Source organism: Thermobia domestica, chromosome 14 (genome assembly GCF_964235325.1).
Source record: "Thermobia domestica chromosome 14, izTheDome1.hap1.1, whole genome shotgun sequence".
Lineage (NCBI taxonomy): Eukaryota > Metazoa > Arthropoda > Insecta > Zygentoma > Lepismatidae > Thermobia > Thermobia domestica.
In genome coordinates, this window is record NC_137467.1 from 169,027,680 (window position 1) to 169,048,962 (window position 21,283).

At 36.0% G+C, this 21,283-nt stretch overlaps 1 protein-coding gene across 1 annotated transcript in view; it reads left to right on the top strand.

The window, feature by feature from the left end:
* Positions 1–21,283, top strand: part of LOC145670103 (vascular endothelial growth factor receptor 2-like) — a 135,460-nt gene that overhangs the window by 64,778 nt on the left and 49,399 nt on the right. The window contains exon 4 of the mRNA XM_081738472.1: positions 13,158–13,382. Within this exon, the coding sequence (XP_081594598.1) occupies positions 13,158–13,382 (225 nt within the window). The remainder of the gene's footprint in view (positions 1–13,157; positions 13,383–21,283) is intronic.

Below are 21,283 nucleotides of genomic sequence, written 5' to 3' on the forward strand. Positions count from 1 at the left end.
AGAAATATTTTAAATGGGAATATGGTAATATGATACATAATGTCGGACTAGAATTTAATCAGAAAGACAATGGTGAAGCTAGTTTTGAGATACGCTCATTTGGGGAAAAGTTACAGGCATTTAATTTTTCACTTACTACGTGCGCAAGTCCCTTACCTCCACTTCTAACCCACGTATAAATGATAATAAGTGGATAAAAGCTTCGGTAATACGTATTATGTTAGAGGGAAGTAATACGGTAAAGGTATCCTTGACGGCAGCCATCTTGAAATCGGCCATTTTGCATTAAAGTGAAGTTTGAAAAATGAAAACCATAGCATGTGACACCTCATTTTAATAACAAATTTTCCCCAAAAGCGAATGGTATGCTTATTTTTGTTCTATAGTTAACCAGTATGAATTTAGGACTGCTTCTAATGTGCATCAAACGTCCATTATTTAATCTTTCAAATTGGCACCACTCCTAATTTTCACCGCATGTTTTAAGATTCCCACTGGCACTTTGCAATTGTTGCCATGGCTCATGTTTTCAAAATTTATTATATTTTTTTAAGAGTTGCGATTTGTCAGTTCATGAATAGTGTCGGGATAAGCATCCAGCAATCTTTCTGAATTTTAAAGACTTGCCATATAATTATTTATTTCCTATACCTGCCCTTCAAAAACTCGTTTACTGACAAAAAAAAAAAAAAAAAAAAAAAAAAAAAAAATACTGACATGAATCATCGCACAACGAAACAACTATAACTTTACATTCAGGTAATACGGAAAACGTAGCTTATGTAGTAGACTAGACGAAAAATCAAATGAAAATTTACTTCAAAAATGAAAACGAAATATGATTCTTGTGTAAATCAAGGGTCTTTTGTTTTGTTTTATATTTATTTCTTTATTGTATATTTATTTATTTATTTATTTATTTATTTTCTATGGCAATTTTTTGGTTAGTCAGACAAAAAAAGTCATTCGCTTGCTAGCGACCGTTGTCGATGATCTATGTCTGTAAGATTTATAATCAGTATTATCGGGAACTCAATTAAGTGACACCTCATTATAAACAAGTTACCTGTTTTCATATCATGTTCATGGTACAAACAATGTTATGGGAACAGCCATATTATGCCTCTTTTTCTATCATTGCTGCTGTTCTTTTAAAGTTGTATTTATTAAAAATAATTTATTATTTGTCGTTTGCGCAACATGTAGGCTACGTTTCCTGATAATTTTGTGTTCGTACAACACTAATTTGTTATAATTTCATTTGTATTTCTTTACGTCACATAGGTCCATAGGCTTTTTATGTATTCTGGTTTGAAATAAATAATTCTTCAAAATTCAGAAAGATTGCTGGATGCTTATCCTAACACTATTCATAAAGTGACAAATCGCAACTCTTTAAAAAATGTAATAAATTTAGAAAACATAAGCCATGCCAACAATTGCAAAGTGCCAGTTGGACTCTTAAAACATGCGGTGAAAATTAGGAGTGTTGCCAATTTGAAAGATCGAATAATGGACGTTTAGTGCACATTAGAAGCAGTCCTAAATTATTTCTGGTTAACTATAGAACAAAAATAAGCATACCATTCGCTTTTTGGGAAAATTTGCTATTAAAATGAGGTGTCACATGCTATGGTTTTCATTTTCAAACTTCACTTTAATGCAAAATGGCCGATTTCAAGATGGATGTCGTTAAAGATACCCTTACGGTATTACTTCCCTCTAGGCATAATATGTATTACCGAAGCTTTTATCCACTTATTATCATTTATACGCGGGTTAGAAGCTGAGGTAAGGGACTTGCGCACTTAATAAGTGAAAAATTAAATGCCTGTAACTTTTCCCCAAATGAGCGTATCTCAAAACTAGCTTCACCATTGTCTTTCTGATTAAATTCTAGTCCGACATTATGTATCATATTACCATATTCCCATTTAAAATATTTCTTAATTCAAAATGGCGGATTTCAAGATGGCTGCCGTCAATGTCATACCTACCATACAACTTCTCCTTAGGCCTTGTATGTTCTTCCATGGTAGTTCTTTCATTAACGTTCCGTTTACAAAGGTTAGTAAGAGACTTCTTCAGTAATCTCTAATAACCAGATCACAACTCTTAAAAATTATAAAAAAACTAGAAAACATGCACCATGGCAAAAATTTCTGTCATCACAAATAATACATATATGTCCTCTATCACCTAGAAAAAGTTCATTGAAATCGGAGCCGGACAATTGGGTGATGTCCCTTGTAAGTAGCACAGTCAAATATGAGAGAAAATCAAATATGTGTCGCTGGGCTCAGCCTAGGATGGCGGATCTATCCCGGGGCCCGGGGGCCTATGCCCCCCAGTTTTTTTGTGACAAAAAGAATTTAAGCTATTATATATATATATTTGGAAGCTTTTAGTAATCGCATGATATACCTACCATAGTCTGGATTGCAGCTAGCCCCCCCCCCCCAGTTCTCACCTCCTAGATCCGCCTCTGCAGACCAGACGCTAATTCGGATCTGACCACTATCCTCGGCAGTCATCTATAGTTACACTGTACTGAGAAACTGATAAAATTTGTTAACATTTAGAGGAAAGTACTACACTCACTTTCGCTACAGTTCATATAGATCTAAGGCTGATCAGATAGCGCTCGTTCAACTGGGTGATACGTGGTCAGCCTATCACCTCCCAAGTGTCAGTGTTAATGGCTTTTTTGACTGGAGTTTGAAAAACCTTTTAATTCAGATAGATTCCCAATTTCTCCATGATGCTAGATCAACACCGCATAATTTTAATAATCCCACCAATGAGTAAGGGAACATACATACCGAAGTCGCGCGTTAACAATTCTACTAACAATTCTGTAACAATACTTTCTGCTCACAATCACAGTAGGTCAATATTGATTCACATGTCACAGAGAAAGAGATCAACAGACTGCATATAATTAATATGTTGAAATCTTACGTAGGCTTAAATATAGAATTTTTGGCAAGTAAGATATCGGTTCAGGAGAAAATATCTGCACCACTCAGTAGGGAAACAGCTTAGCGAAACATACGATGCATGTTTTTCCAAATATGTACCACGTAACTAATAAAACAAAGAATAAAAAAGTAACAAAATTTAAGGTTTCTTTAAAAAGTAAACTATTTATCTATTTTTAGTAATTATTTGAATATACTTGAATATCTAAAGAGAAAACTGTACTGTATTATTTTGCGATATTATACGACCAAGTATCTAACATAAACTATATCACTACTGAGCAGTGGCGTATTTACGATTTTGTTTCGGGAGGGGCTTTGCGAACTTTCGGGGGGGGGCTTTGCCTGGAAATGTGAAAATTCTTCAAGATATTTCATTTACTTTACTATACTAAGTAAGATTTCGGGGGGGGCTTAAGCCCGGAAGCCACCCCCTAAATACGCCACTGCTACTGAGTATAGTCAATGTACTGAATTGTCTAAACCACATAAATATGTAACTAGTGTTACTTTCCTTAGCAGTATAACACAATGAGTGACTACGAACGTACGTATTCATTCAAGTTGTGTAGTTCTGTTGAAAGCTTAAATGTAAGCTACAAGTGTAAGCACACCAAGGCAGTTGAGATACTAATTTTATTTAGTACCTTTACGTAAATTGACATTGTTTGCTGCCTGAATTAATCAAGTAATTAATGTTCTCATATTTGATTGACTAACCGATCTCACAAAGCGAATTTTATTCATTCTTAAGGAAAAATCAACAATATAAAAACATGGTGATTTGATAAAGTTCTAATTTCTAACATGCAAGTTCGTCATGGATTCGATAGTTATGCGTTGAAGGGGGAGCCCGAGGAAATTTACATATTAGAAAATATTCCCCAAATAAAAATTACCTAAATTCTTTTCTGAGTTCAACACTACGACGTATAAACTTAGATAATAATCATGACCATGAGCTTTCTGAGAATTCATCAATATCGAACTATTTTACCCACGAAGAATATTTTTTTCACTATAATATCTTCGAACTTACCGTCGTCTTCTTTAACCCATGGAACATACTCGTAAATTGTTTATATTAGTTCATATGAAAATTCACAGATTGACTGAAGTGTTTTGAACATATGAGTTAACATTTAAGCCAATACATAAACAGATATAGTAGCACCCCAGGAATATGCCCTATAGGCAAAGGGAGACGGATGATTAATAAGAGTGAATGATTATGAAAGAGTCAGTAGAATGAGCATGTTGGGGGAAACGTCAGAATCGCGAGAAAATCGATGGACCTATATTGTTCACTATAAACTCATATGACCTGACTTCGAACTGGGGACTCCGAGCACTGGAGGTGAGCATTCCAGTAGTGATCCACCGTGTCCTCTGGTAATGAATGTTTGTGATACGTCATGGCGAATAATAAACACTATTCTATTCCACTGAGCGAAGCAGTATAAGGGAAATCAATTTACACGGACAAATTTTTTTAAAAAAGGGCTGAATTCTTCAAGCATTTCATTTTATGATTTTTTGCTTTATGGACCTCCGAAAACATACAAAAACCGTACTTTTATGATATACTCTTTAGCAAGTGTACCACCATATACCAAACATAATCAGCTCGTAACTGACGAGAGAAAGAATATAAACAAACAAAATAAGTGTTCGTACGCTTAGAACACTATTTTGACAAGAACAAGTTGAAATTTTAAAATAACAACAAAAGGAGTACATTATGAATTTCTGCCAATATTCCTCCTCCTCAGACTCGAAAAATCTCGGGCGCCAGGTAGCCATGACGATTGGAAATACGAGTCTGGCGCCTAGATAATTGAAATTCAAAATAAAATTATATAGGTCATGTATCAAATTGTATTATTATGGTGCATAGTTTTGAGAACCGGTGCCTAGGTCAGAAGAAAAATTTTCGAGCACTTCTCTGTTCATTCTCCTGTTCATGATTCTCTTTCGGTGGCCTAACCATCTGTCTGCCTCTATTCGTTACAGCTTTTTTCAGCTCTAAAATACTGCGATGACCAAGAAAGCATTTCCCTTGTAGAAATATAGTGGAAAAAATAAAAAGCCATATAAAAGCGTTTCGTGTAGCATTAAGTTAAGAATAGTTGCAACAATGGTGTGGGATGACCAATTGCTAATATGTACAGGAAATAATGGAAACAATATAAGGATGTAGTAGAATACTGGTTATTTAAAGGTATTAAGAGTATTTTGGTGCAGAAAGTTCTTATTTGTAGCCATAATTAATAGCATGGAGATTCACGACGAACTTTCAAAATAAATAAAAGCTATAATATGGTGGCTTAGATATTCTCAATCTGCGCGTTATTAAGTTTGAATTGATTATATACTTATACTCCTAGTTCGGTATTCAGAGAGAATTCGTTAACCAAGGTTTAGTCACGCGGTTAGTTAATGTAGTATTAGCTGTACCAAGAAGGGTGTGCTTTTTGATATTTAGAGTCTGCTTGGAGTTTAGCTAATAAGTTGATTTGGATATGATCAACTAATATAACCCCATTATTTCGAGTGAAAATGGAAATCTAGACGTGTGCATGCGTAGTTTGTAAAAATGAAACTATATGAAATACGAAATGTTTTCTTGGTAGTTTGACTTCACAACTTATAAATAGTTACGAAATAGAACAATAATTAATGTATTCATTTTTGAGAAGTGTATTTACTGGGGGAGTAAGTAGAAGTCAATTATTATTAGCGACAACAGGAGTAATATATAGTAATTATAGGGGAAGATAATTTATCGATCAGTTGTATATTCCTCAAGAAAACTGAAATTTTCTACTCATCTCTCACTGTTCACTTTAAGAAACAGTTCTTTCATTGCGGAGGACTCGGTTTAATAGCTGCTTCATAGTTAACTCACTCTATGAGGTGAAAGGAAAGAAAGAAAGAAAAACAGGTAATTAATTACCTTAGTATTCCCATAATGTAACATTGTTGTGGCTAAACCATGGTACCCTCTGCTCCAAATTAATTAGTCATATGTGATTAACTTAGTCAACTTCTACGTGCAGATCAAAGATTCTAAATGCCCTTCTGAAACCTTGTATTAGTCAAACCCTTAGTCGGCGTGGGAGACCCGGGTTCGATTCCCGGCGGAGCTCATGTGGTTCGGATTCCACGTTAATCAGTAGGTCCACATCTCATATAGCCTCGCTGCTGAAAGGGATGCTAAACTAAAATCAACTCAACTCAAACCCTTAGTATGGCGTTAATCCTACGTCAAAACGACTTTGCAAAAGGCCCCTAATGTTTTCGGTGTAATACAATACTAAAGTAATTCTACTTGTGTACCTAAAATATTTGTAATGAGAGAACATTACAAATGACTTTTAGTGTATTTTAAATGAGAAGAATAGGTCTTATCAACACGTTAATTTTATTACAGTAAGTATTTTACTTATTTTGTCACTTTTCCTTTCACTATTCCACTAAATTATATGTAGTTTACACTGAGAAATTACAATATGTGAAGATTCCCTGAAGCTTTCAGTACGGCTCAGAGCGGGATACCGAGATATAACATCACGCGAGAACGCTTGTTTCAGTTGTCTAGATGTAAGCAGCTAATTTTTGCATTGTTTGAAACGTTGCATCTCCGTAACTAAGAAATATATTTCTGAGATTTTTGATATGTGCTATATTGGAGACTAGTTCTACACTACGGTGTTTTTAAATTACAATCTTGGTCAGAAAGGAAACTTCTATTATAGGTATTAATTATTTCAACAAGTAGAAGCTATGAAGATTACCAGGAGAAAGAGATGTTGTAAGATATATATATATATATATATATATATATATACAGAGTGAATCAAAAGTCTGGACACGGTGGAATAAATCGAGAACTTAACTTCGAATCGGAAAACCAAAAAACACGTGTTTAGTAATATTAAAAAAACTATCTGATGAAACCAAACTCGACCCTCTAGACCCACCCCCTGGGGGCTGGGGTGGGGTCAACATTGATATTTCAAATGGAAACCCCAATTTTTGATTGCAGATTTGGATTCTACGGCCCAAACTATGTAAGGTTTCATCAACACTTTTCCGTCGATGCATTATATGGCGCCATAATCGGCGAAAGTAAATTAACTGTTTGGGGTGAAAAAGAAAGACATTTTGCTCTTAGACCGAGAATCGTTAATAACAGATCGGTCACCGTTAACGGATCCGGATTACCTGCCACTTATAAACGAATCGCTCAGGTGAACGTCGCTTTAACATGTGAATGAACGAACGAGCAATGCCATCCCAATGTTGCAATCCCATGTCACGTGCCACTAAACGTGTTATAATTCACACATCCATACGTTGCATGAGAGAAGAGAAAACAATAATGAAACGAATAACACACGCACACACTCACACACAGATATCACTTCTTGTACAAATGCTCCACTATAATGCCCATTACAGGTTACGCCTATAACCTTCGTCATGTCTATCCCGAACGAAAGTTCAATCAACGTACTTAAGAGGACTCCATGCCACGAAAATGAAATGAAATTTTTCAGTTTTAGGTCCCACGATTTTGCCGGTTAGGTTAAAGGAGACGGTGATTATGAGAGAGATGAATGAAATGGTGGAATTAAGAAAGTGGGAGGAAACGGGAGATCCCCGAGAAAACCCACGCACACGGTGTTTGTCCACCACAAAGTTCATTTGGCGGGAGCAGGTTTTAAACCCAGGACCCCAAGCACCAGAAGTGGACGCTCTACCACTGAGCCATCGTGGCCCCATCCATGCCACGAAATTAAGGTGGTACCGTACATATGTATTGAAATGTGCACTCTGTTCACACAATGCTCTTTAGTGGTAACTCCTTTAGTTTTGAAATTATATTGGAACGACAGAATCTAATCTTGTCTAGGGTCCGATGTGATCAATTTATTGATGACACATTAATAATGTCGTATTTATGATTTTGTTTCGGGAGGGGCTTTGCTAACTTTCGGGGGGACTTAGCCTGGAAATGTGAAAATTCTGCAAGATATTTCATTTACTTTACTATACTAAGTAATATTTCGGGGGGGCTTAAGCTCGGAAGCCACCCCCCTAAATACGCCACTGCACATTATAGACATTTAAAAATTAAAGGATGAAAGGATTAAAAATAAAAATAAAACGTACTACTACAGACTACTACCCTTTACAGACTACTACTACTATCACTACTACTACTACTACTACAACTACTACTACTAATGCTACAATTACTACTACTACAACTAATGCTACAATTCCTATTACTACTACTGCTACTACTACTACTACTACAACTACTAGCAGATAATAATATACTATAATAATAATAATAATAATAATAATAATAATAATAATAATAATAATAATAACAATAATAAGGAGAAGAAGAAGTAAAGAAAGAATTCAATAATAATTTCACCCATCTAAAACTATGCGAGACTGCGAGCAGTCTCGTGAGTCGCAGTCCAACTATTCGCACAAATCAGGCGAAATGATGGCGAAAATCATGATGCCGTCGCTTCGGGGGACGACGTCGTGCCACTGCTGGGCCAAGACAACCGTCTGTTTCATAGCTGCCGTTCCTGAACAGCGACGGGGCCGTCACGGTGTTCGCTGCCAAGCCGTCAAATAGGCAGCCGCCTTTGAAACAGCACTAGCACACCCTTTTCGCTGCTGTCACCCAATAATCGACGACGGTCGGACAAACTTCGTCGGCAATTGTTCATGGGGAACGTCTCGGTTCCAAAACCTAATAGAGGTTCGGATCTCACTTTCAACTGTAGGTCCCGTCTCCCTCGTCCAACTGCGGAAAAGGAACGATAAACACCCTAACAAACCCAATAGTCACAAATTTTCTTTTGTTTTTTGATCACATGTATACTTCTTTCATCACGTCTACAGCATTGAAGCTAATTAAAGTTCATATAGGAAGTTCTCCTGATTTCGCCATTACAGCGCCACGTCACACAGCGACAACGATGTTTCGACTAAATCTTATAGAGGTTTGTGCGCAGAATCCGACTCTGCAATAAGAAATAAAAACTTCCATTTCAAATCTTTCAGCTAACCCCATCTAGCGGTAGGGTGCGGTATCGTGTTTGGTACCATTGAATAACTTTGTTGATCCGACGCGTATTTCTCAAAATACTGCACCTTATACAGACGGTCGGAGCTAATATCAAGCTCATAAACGAAGAGGGGAGCATCTAATTTCACCGATTACAGCATGATATCACACATCGACGAAAAAGTTTTGATTATACCTTACATTATTTGGGATGCAGTCTCCGAATCTTCAATAAAACATTGGAGTTCCCATTTGAAAAATCAATGCCCCCCCACTCCTTTTCAGAAGGTGGGGGCGGAGTGTTGCGTTTGATAACATCGGATAGCTTCTTGAAACATATTAAATACGTTTTTTTTTTTTTTTGCGCTTTTATGATCAGAAGTGTATTTCTCCAGTTACTCTACCGTGGCCAAACTTTTGGTTCATCCGTTATTTCAAACATAAATTAGCTTGACAGTTACAGGCTATTTTTGATAATTTCACACCATTCCAACATTTGCACGTTATAGGGCCAATTCTACACTATCCTGATAGCTTTTAATCGTCAGATAAGATAACACTGGTCGCAGTGGTCATGTGTTATTTTGTGTAAGATGAGATCATTCGCGACAAGGTTGGATCATTCCGATAATTTATCTTTATCAGAGAACGGTACAATCGACCCTAATGAATGTCATGCTTTAGCGATTAGAAAACAGTTATATCAATACATTTTCAACTTAGACACAGATGTCAAAAAACACCATAGTGCAATAAGCAGATACTTCAATAGCTATACTTTTATTCAATTTTCCTTTTACTTTTAATTGTTTTATTTTTTGTCCTCTACTCGCCGCTTTTGAATTTTCTGGTCTGCAACACTGATACTGCCCGAAGCCCGAATGAAGAAGGTGTGCCTTTCTCTGTGTCTTCTGTCTGTGTGTAGTGTGCTTCTATCCAGTGACGAGAAGGGACAGAGAAGTGAACCAGTGACACTGAACGAGAATAGAGGTCGGAAATACTACCAAGCTCATGAACGAAATGGGAGTATTTAGGGACCATTTATTTTCCCCGATTACTGCGCTATGTTATGCATCGACGGAAAAGTGTTGATGAAACTTTACATAGTTTGGGCCGTAGAATCCAAATCTGCAATCAAAAATTGGGGTTTCCAATAGAAATTTCAAAATTGACCCCACTCCAACCCCCAGGGGGTTGGTCTAGAGGGTCAAGTTTGTTTCATCAGATAGATTTTTTAATATTACTAAACACGTGTTTTTTGATTTTTCGATCCAAAGTTAAGTTTTCGATTTATTCCACCGTGTCCAGACTTTTGATTCACTCTGTATATACAGGGTGGGCCATTTTAATTAATCCACGGAAATATCTGAAAAATGATAAAACATAGAAGAAATGTTTCAAGTACACGTTATATATTGCAAAGGGGGAAACCCAATTCCGCCAAAAGTACTCCTCTCCGCCCCCCCTAAATGGGGGTAATGGGGGGTAACTTTGAAATGTCAAATAGGAACATGGGTCGAGTAATACCTCCATCGAAAGGTCTTGGAAAACTAAGTAACGCTGTACCAAAAGATGTTCCATATTGTGCACCGGTTTCAAAATGGCCGCCATAATATGGTTTGGAAACTCCAGTACCCGTAGTATGAAAACCATGGAAGGTAAATGAATGGAACAAAATTGAAATACGTAAATATCATAGGGCATATCGAATGATGTAATCCCTGTGATCCCAGTGGCCTCCCTGAAGGGGTCTTGTGGGCTAACTTCAAAATTTCAATGTCCGATCGGACAACGGTTCGGGCGTACGCTTGACCTACCCAATGCTGTTTAGAAGGCAGACTTCATGCATAGAGAATTGGTGCACTAAGTTAACGCGGATGGCCACAGTTACATTTTGATTAACTATTAGCATTCATGTCATATTGTGAGCTTGAGGGACGAAACGGTGTGTACGTATATCCCCGAAATGCTTTCTGAATAACCAGCACGCATTGCATAAAAGTTTCTCTTTTTTTAGTCACTACAGCGTCATCCTTACAAACAAATGTTTCAACCACACCATACCTATTTGTAAGGTTAGCCTTAATTTACGAATTAAAGTAGAGTTCTCGTTTGAACTTTCACTTTACTTTCCACCCCACTCACATACAGAGCGCAGGGAAAGATTATTTTGCAGGACTTGGATTTCTCTCTATACATTATGGCAATTTTACTATAATATTTTTATCTCTGTTGTATTATTCTCGAGCCTTGGAACGTCTCCGTGGTTTTCCTATTTAATTTTCGTTATTTTCATTTATGTCTAACCGTATTCATACCATGGGCACTAGACGTTTTCTTAGACACACTCACCATGTCTTTGCGATCATTTTGAAAACGGTGTCTCATGTCGAAAATTTTCTTACAGAAGCTGTTTGATATTAATTTGTCTATGTAACGTGATGTTACTCGCTTCAAGCTGCTATTTGAAATTTTCAAGTTGGCCCCGGATACCTTTCAGTTGGCCCTTGGAGTCACCCCGACAACACCTCTCGATGTGCCTTACGTCAGTTAGCTACTCCAGTTTTTCTTTTGTTGATTTATCTCCAATCGCTTTTATACTACGGGTACTAAACCTTTTCTCTGACATAGATACTATGTTTCGGCGGCCTTTTGAGAACACTGCCATTTCACATCAATCGTTTTCTCCTGCAATATGTTAGATTTTGCAAGATTTATCGAACGAGGTACCACTCGACTCATGTTACTATTTGAAATTTTGAAGTTAGCCCCCAAGACCCCTTTAGGGAGGCCACTGGGATCACAGGGATTACATCATTCGATATGCCCTATGATATTTACGTATTTCAATTTTGTTCCATTCATTTACCTTCCATGGTTTTCATACTACGGGTACTGGAGTTTCCGAACCATATTATGGTGGCCATTTTGAAACCGGTGCACAATATGGAACATCTTTTGGTACAGCGTTACTTAGTTTTCCAAGACCTTTCGATGGAGGTATTACTCGACCCATGTTCCCATTTGACATTTCAAAGTTACCCCCCGTTACCCCCATTTAGGGGGGGGCGGAGAGGGGTACTTTTGGCGGAATTGGGTTTCCCCCTTAGCAATATATAACGTGTACTTGAAACATTTCTTCTATGTTTTATCATTTTTCAGATATTTCCGTGGATTAATTAAAATGGCCCACCCTGTATATATAGGATGTTTCAAAACAACAACGGGAACATTAGGGACGTGATTCCTGACACCTAAATAAGACAAATACTGTACACTAACCTTGGTGCACAAATGCTTATTTTCGGAGTTTTAGGGCTGCCGAAAACATGAAAAAATGAATTTTAAAGATCCATAGATCCAAAACTATGAGATCTACAATAGTTGGATCAAGATTTCACTTAAGAACTAATATGTGCGCTATCCAAAAATACAAGTTCCAGAATCTTGCAGTACTCATGCAGCAATTTTTATAGAGGGAGTTAGGCTACAAGCATATAATTTGAAGTACCCACCAACTACCTCTATAAAAACCGTTGCGGAAGTACCGCAGGGTTATGAAACATGGATATTTGGATAGGGCATGTACTAGTTTTAAGTGAAGTCGTTACCCGACAACGCTAGGTCCCATAGTTTTAAAGCTATGGACCTTTAAAGTTCATTTTCTCATGCTTTCGGCGGCCTATAACTCCAAAAGAAAGCATTTGTGCACCCAATGCACCCAGTGCACCTAGGTTGGTCTATACTTTTCGTCTTATCCTGGTGTCAGGAATCACCTCCCATACGTTGTCGATGTTGTTTTGAAACACCCTGTATATATATATATATATATATATATATATATATATTAATATATATTACAATAACCAAGAACAAAGTAATTTTATTCTTTTTTTCTTTATTTTGTTGCTCTCCCAAATGTTTTGTGTACTTGGAAAAGTGATTTTCGATCGGGTGAGTTTTCGTTTATATTTTGTATAATACTACCATAATTATTAATTTGCTTACTTTAGTATAAAATTATGATCTGTTGGTAAGTTCATTTAGAAATTTAGTTTTCATTTTTAATTTCTTAGGCCGCCAGCTCGGCTCAGGTGCATTTGGAAGAGTGTTGAAGGCCGAAGCCATTGGTATAATTAAAGATAAACCTAAGACGATTGTTGCTGTTAAAATGGTGAAGCCGTACGCTGATTACACCTATGTTAAAACTTTAATGGCAGAACTGAAGATCATGATTCATCTGGGCAAACATCTCAATGTAGTAAATCTGTTGGGGGCTTGTACGAGGAATTTAGAAAAGAGTAAGTAGTTGCTTTCTTTTATATTCTTTCATACAGAATGGACACAATGTCGCATTACCCTTTTAACTGCAAGGTATGCAATCTGTAATTATAAGTACAGATGCACACACTATTGATAGAATTTTATGTGTAATATATACCTGTTACTTTAATGTCTAAGTGTCTAATACATCACTTGGGCTCCATCTTGCTTCGGACGCAAAATAATACGTCACTAGATGCTGTTGAATGTTCTTCTCAGCATTGTTGGAGCAACCTGTCTGAAAGTAACTCTTACAACTTCTGTCAATTCATCACTCATAGCATAACCTTCTACTGGAACAATTTTCTTGATAAATCGCCACAGTGAATTGTCACAGATTGCTAAATCCGGGCTTCGCGGTGGCCAGTCTAATGGAGCAGGCAATGAAGGCCATCCTCGGGTAATAACATAGTCCTAGAAACACCACAGTGAGATATTCTCGAACCGAAGTGACAGAATGATGATGTACTCAATCTTGCTGAAACCAACATATTCGCTTGACCCCTCGTGTTTCCAAAAGGGGAATGAATTAGTTGCTTAGCATATCAACATATCAATGTTACTTAACAGCTCTATCGAATAAAATATGGACCGCAAATGTGTTTGTTGATCTGGCCTGCCCATATCGTAACATGGGGAGGGACTATTCTCAATCTTCTCATAAAAATAAGCGTTTTCGTTTGACCAGAAGATAGATTTCTTCCTTCGGAGCTTCGCTATACGGCACCTTAATCACTGAAAATCACTTTCCGGCGTTTCGTGATAGTTTCGAACACTTGAAGAAGTGCGTCACGTGCCTCCTCTCTTAGGTTTAAATCGTCGTCAGATAATTCTTGAGCAAATTTTGGTCCATATGGGTGTAATTTTAAATCATGTTTCATGTGTTGGACTAGAAAAATGAAATGAAATCTTTGAGTTTTACGTCTCAAGGTTATACCGGTTATGCTAAAGAAGACGGTGATGATGAGTAATGAATGAATTGGTGGAATGAAGAAAGTGGGAGAACCCCGAGGAAACCCACGCACACGGTGTTTGTTCACCACAAAGTTCACTTAGCGGGGCTTGGGATCGAACCCGGGACCCCAAGCACCAGAGATGAACGATCTACCACTGAGCCACCGCGGCCCCAGTGTGTTGGAGTAGACTTGATTGGGGTATATACCAAGTTCAACGGCCCATTTGCGAGTTGACTTCATTGTTGAACTTTCCACTGACTTCTCTGCATTGTTTCTCTCTTGTTGATAGTCTACCACTTCTTAGTTTATCAGAACACTTCTTGCAGAAAACAGAGTCTGTTCCCAACACAAACGTGTTCTCTTTGGAAGGGAAGCTGGTCTGAATCATATAATATGTATCCGTTCATCGTCATACAACGAAATTGGGCACGTCAGGTATATATATATACATATACATCAGGCATGTAGCCAGGGGGGCCGGAATGTCCAGACCCCCTCCCCCTTTCGAGACCAGAAATGAAAAAGATTAAGGAAGGATAAAACGAAATGAAATGAGAAAAAGAAGAATCGGCGTTAATTAATTAAAAAAAACACTACAGAAAGCTTTTGGTTACGCTTTCTTATGAGGAGATTTGTATTACTTGCAATACGTGGTGGCAAAGTGAGTTTGATATCCTGAAAGAGTCAGGGAATTTGAAATTTCCGGAAGTTACCCAATTCTTAGAATTTTTGCTACTAGTCAGGGAGATTTCAAGTTTCTCAAAGCATAATGCCGGTTGTGCAACAGCGTAGACATTTTTGATCATAAATTTTCGTCATCGCAATCTTGCAATATCAAACATGTTATTTCAAAAATAATTTTCTACTACTCCTTGAACCTGTCATTTGGAATAGACCGTAGTTGAAGGAATAACAAAAACAAGAATTTATGTGAAATGAAAGTTCTGTTAACATTTGACTCAACGGAGAAAGGAATGCAGATAATGTAAAATATTTTACAATACATTATTGAGTTTGTACACTCATGTCCAAAATTATTGTCGCCAGTCTATAAATATGTTGTTGTAGGAGTATAATTTGATAAAGAATTCGCCCGGTATTTCTTACACTGTTAGTATGTGTATAATCGGCAAAGACGTCTATTGGCAAATTTCATGTCAAAAGAGCAGTAAATAAGAACAATAAAACAAAAATAAAACATCCTTATTCATTTAGCAACATTTCGTTTTACTCACCCTAATTTTCGTATTTATAATATTTTCCTATCAAATTTACCACAAATAGGGTCTATACATTTACTGATTATACACATGGCATCAGTATTAAGAGTACCCTGCAAAATCATTATTAAATTATATCCTTACAAGAAGGCAGTCATAGATATGCGACAATCATTTTGGACATGAGTGTACTTTTTATAATAGTTGAGGTCGTAATGAAAGGAAAATTGTTATATTTGATTGAACAGAGGAAGAACGTAAAGATTGTAAAATCATTTTCAATGCGTTTTTTTATTATTATTTTACTCGAGACTTCTTCGTAGTTTGTTATTAAAATACTTACCTACATATCCCCATTTTATTGTCCTAACAAACCAATATATGTTGATAGTACAGTAGTTTAGATTTATTGCGCCTTCAGTCTTTCATGTCACCCCCCCCCCCCGTTACGAAATCCTGGCTAAACGAACCAGTATATGTTGCAGTAAACTAGTTTAGAATGATCGAGCCCCTGGTGTGATGACCGCAGTATTTCATGTCACGGACCACCCCGTTCACGAAATCCTGGCTACGTGCATGTATACATACATACTATTATTACAGATGGATTCTTATAGATTTATTAATTTATTTAATACACATTTAATTGTAAGTATACTACAGCGATATGTGTATTTTTACTTGTATTTATATACTTCTATTTTAATATCTTTGGGGCAGACTACTTCAAATTGTTGCACAAGCTATTTAAGAAAAGGAAGAGGAAATATAGAGAAAGAAAGATATATAAATGTAATTGTTTTGCTGTTGATATTCGTTGCTGTTTTGTGTTAAAATAGAGATTTGTTGTCATAGCGACACAGTATAAATAACATATAATTGCGGAAGCATCTTATAAAAAGCTACAAGCACAATCTTTGATTTGTGTATTTATTTTAATGATTATGTGAAAAAATAAAAAGGTAATGTTTAAAACCAATAATCAGAAAAATGTTTTATGTGATTTTCGTAGCCTAATTTATGTATCAAAACATGAGGACCTTTGTATAAGTGTCGTTATAAAATTTTTGGTGGTTTACCGCCTGGAACCTTAGGAGATTCGGACGAAGTTTTGTTGACAATCTCCTAAACAGTAAAATCCAAGTGTGCAGATTGACTTTAAGGCTACATAATAGTTTTGATAAACGAAATATCAAGTCGGAGTATACTTTATTACGGAGTGGCACAAAAATTTTCAGAAATATCAAAATGAGTCGTCCTAATATTGGAAATACATCTGGAGCAGATGGCAACAGGGAAATAATCTTTTCTGACCTGGCCGATCTCATTAAGCAACAAATGGAATGAATCAACCAACTTGAGGGACAATTAAAGCAAGATTTTGGTGATCGCATGGAGCAACAAACGGAATGATTTGACAATAAAATCGATCAGCAGATGGAACAACTGAAGCAGGAATTGAAGTAAGTTCTTGATCAGCAGATGCGACAATTGAAGCAAAATCTTGGTGAACAAATGAAACAACTTGATAATAAAATCGGCATGGCACTTGATCGACACGACACGGCACATCGACACAAATGGCAATGAAACTCGTACTGATACTATGCAGACATCACAGTATCAGCATCATCATCAAAGGAACATGAAAGAAAATGATGATTCCGCTGAGTATTCGACAAGTAGTGATAATGAGGTTTGTGTGGGCCAGAATCGAAAAAACAATCGTTCCTCGCATCGTAGTAGAAATCGTCTCGTGAATTCACGACAGGTGAAGGGTAAAAACAGGTAAATTTTTGCGGGTTAGTGAAATTAAATCTCTCACAAAGTTTAGTGGTAGGTCTGATGATATACCGGCTAGCACATTTATAGAGAAATTTGAAGATTAGTGTGATTTAATAGGGGTGGATGAATCTAAATTCTTAAAAATTTTGCCACATGTGCTGTTGTCTCCATGTTCGACTTGGTTTAAGGCTATCAGAGTTAACCTGCGTAATTACTCTGACTTTAAAAATGTATTGTTATCTAACTTTGAAAATGACTTTATGTTGGACAATAGAGATGCATTAATTTGTAACAGGCATTATCACCCTAAATTGGATAAGAGTATTACGGATTTGGTAATATCCGCTTATAATTAGTTAAAATCTATTAATCCATTTCATCCTGAATCTAGAATAATAGCATCTATTAGCATCTTATTACCTTTCAAACTACAGCAAATGTTTCAGCCCAGTGCGTCAACTTCAATCATCTTATTATGATTGTACAAAATTTTGAGAGCCAATCCACGATGCAAAACCACAATAAAGGACAAGCTAATCTTGCTCGTAACCATGTTAACTATGCCACTGTTCGTAACATCAATGTCCAACAAGATGGTATTTCAAGTGCTACGAAATAATAACAGCTTTTATTATAATAGTAGAATAAATTAACAAAATGGTACCGGTATTCGAACCAACCTAAATGCAGAAATAATTAAAATACAATTAATACTTTTTCTCGGAGCAGATTCCCAGGTGGCAGAAATTACCAGAAAAGGAATCGAAATACGGTAACAGTATATAATAGGCAAGAAAATACGCAGGACTGTGAAGTACAATGTAATATAACAGAATTATCAGATGGCCGTAATTTAACCTAGATCCAGCTGACGTGGAGGGGTCAAAACCACGTCACCGTTAAATGCGCCCGAATCTTTTTCCGAAAATGAAACTAATTTTAAAATTTTAGATACAAATGATAACTATTAATATATTCCTATTGCTCGTTGTAATTGGATGTTTGATGATGAAATAGAGGAGGTAGATACTTCCGAAGATAATTTGTTTTTCTGAAAAACTTTAGTACTGCTAAAATCCATGTTAAAATTAACGGAATTCCTCTTCAAGCTTTAATTGATACAGGAGCTACAGTATCACTTCTGTCTTATTCACTTTGGCGTGAACTCACAAAAGATTATTCTAATTCTAGATTGCAAAAGGTGGATAATTTGATATTAATTGATTATACAGGTAAACACAAGAAAAAGGTTATGGGCAAAATGCAAATTGTAATTACTATACAAGATTATGAAATCACCATTCCTATTTTAGTTATCAACAAACTCAATGGAAATGTCTTAATAGGATTAGATTTTTAACGCAATTACGTGCTGTTTTCGACTTTAAAAAAAATTTGCAATACGTACACTAGTTGACAGAATTATTCAAGAATGAATTCCTGTTAGTGAAAGCATTGCTTGTCAATTCCAACCATTTATAAACAATGTTTTAAGTATCAACTCAGATAATCAGAAGAAAATTGAAAAGGAACAATTTACGATGGGCGATAATGAAGATTCATTTCATATATGTGTAGATAACATTATAAATCACATAAATATTACTGATAAAGATTTTGTATTACAATTTAGAGATATTCTTTATAAACATAAAAAGATATTTTCGCTTAGACCTTGGTGTTGCAAAGATTTTGTCTATAATATTGAAGTCGATACCAAAGATCCCATAGTAACGAAGACCTACATTGTTCCATATCAATTTAGAGAAAATGTATGCAAACAAATATCTGAAATGCTGCGAGACGGTATAATACAACCTTCCTTTTAAATCCTTTACATGTAGTACCCAAAAAGGATGGTAAACGTTGAAGAATAGTTTTGGGTTTAAGAAAATTGAATTCACATATAAAACTGCAACAAGTTAAATATCCACCAGTGGACGAAATTCTCAGCTCACTACAAGGAAATACGATATTTTGGAATCTTGATCTCGTAATGGCCTACAACCAAGTCCTGTTAGGGGAAAGTTCAAAACCATTTACTGCATTTTCCTTCGAGGGACAATTGTACGAATACAATCGTGTTGTTTTCGGTCTAATCAATGGTAGTGCTGCTTTGGCTTCATGTCTAAATCAAGTAATAGGACAAGATTTACGTAATAATGTTGTTTAGTATGCTGATGAGAGTTTGATTATTGGGAAATTTCCTAAGGATTATTCGGAAAGTTTGGATACTGTTTTGGAGCGATTAGAAAATTCAGGTTTGACTATAAATATTAAAAGTCAAATTTTTTCAGAGATCGATCGAATATTTGGGCTATTCCATTGATGCAAGCGGAATGTGTTATAGTGATTCCAAAGTGCAAGCCATTAAAGATTTACCTGTTCCCACCAATGTAAAGAAAACACGACAAATTCTTGGTTTATTTAATTGGTTTAGAAGATCTATCCCTCGATTTGCGGAAATTGCTGAACCCTTATTCTATATAAGCAAGAAGGGAGTACCGTGACAATGGGGTACTTTGCAAGAACAAAGTTTAAATAAATTAAAGATGTGCATTATGAAATGTATTCACTTAAACCATCCTAGATACGATTGTCTATTTTATATGCAATGCGATGGCTCATTATCTGGAATTTCTAGCATACTCTGGCAACCAAATCCTACAACAAATGAACTAGCTGTCATACATTGCATTAGCCGAACGTTAAAGAACGTCGAAAAAGGGTATACCAGAACAGAAATTGAATTATTTGCTGTGCACTTTTCATTGCAAAAATTCGCTCCATATCTTAGTGGATGTCATTTTACTGTTATAACTGATCATATTCTTTACATCTTAAGAAAGTACAAGGATATAACAGTCGTTTATTAAGATGGTCCTTAGAACTTCAATCTTCTGATTTTGACGTTCAGCATATAAACGGGATTGACAAAGTTCCAGCTGACACATTATCTAGATTTTTTCCGAACGAGAATGATCGGGTATTATCTATAAATGTATTTAAAATCTTACAAGAGGAAATATCCAAAATTTCTTTGGAGGGGTTACAAGAACATCAAAGAAATTATGAAGAATATGCAAAATTATACATCATTTAGCATCTTTTCTCGTACTTGGAGTGCTTTGTATCGAATGTCTAATGGTGTATTAGTAATCAAAGATTTTAAATATGAACATAGGAATAAAATTTGTATTCCACCGATATTGGTTCCTCGCATCTTAAAGGCATACCATGATCATTTTGGATATTTTGGATATTTGAAAGTGTATTCTTTGATTAGCAAATCGTTCTATTGAAAATCTCTCAGATCACAAATTAAAAATTATATCAATGATTGTGAGAAGTGTATGAGAATCAAACACAATTATCTATGACTATATAAACCTATGATGTCAATAATGCCTGAACGACCTCTTTCTTTTATTTCTGTAGATTTGTATGGTCCTCTTCCGAGAGTTCCTACAGGTGAAACTTTCCTTTTCAAGGTTATGGACATTTTACTAGATATTTAGTAACATGTCCTTTGCGTAAAGCGACTTCCTCAGCAATTGTTAACCGAATTTTAAATGTATATATACCTATAGAACACATACTTTGTGATAATGGTGGACAATTTCTGAGCAATTTGTTCATACGTGCAATAAGCAACGCCAATATTAAGGTGCATTTTGTTACACAGAACATACACAGAAATCTTGGCATTTTATTTAGACATTATTGTCGTGGTAAGCATTCTGACTGGATTAAGTATGTTACTGAAATTACATACCTTTTGAAGTATCCACTGTCAGAAACATTACGTGTAGCGCTAGTTAATATCTATAATGGAACCGATTTCATACAACGAATTGAGCAACATTTTGGCATTACGCTCAATGAGAATGATGATGTGGATTATTTTATCTTGTGAGT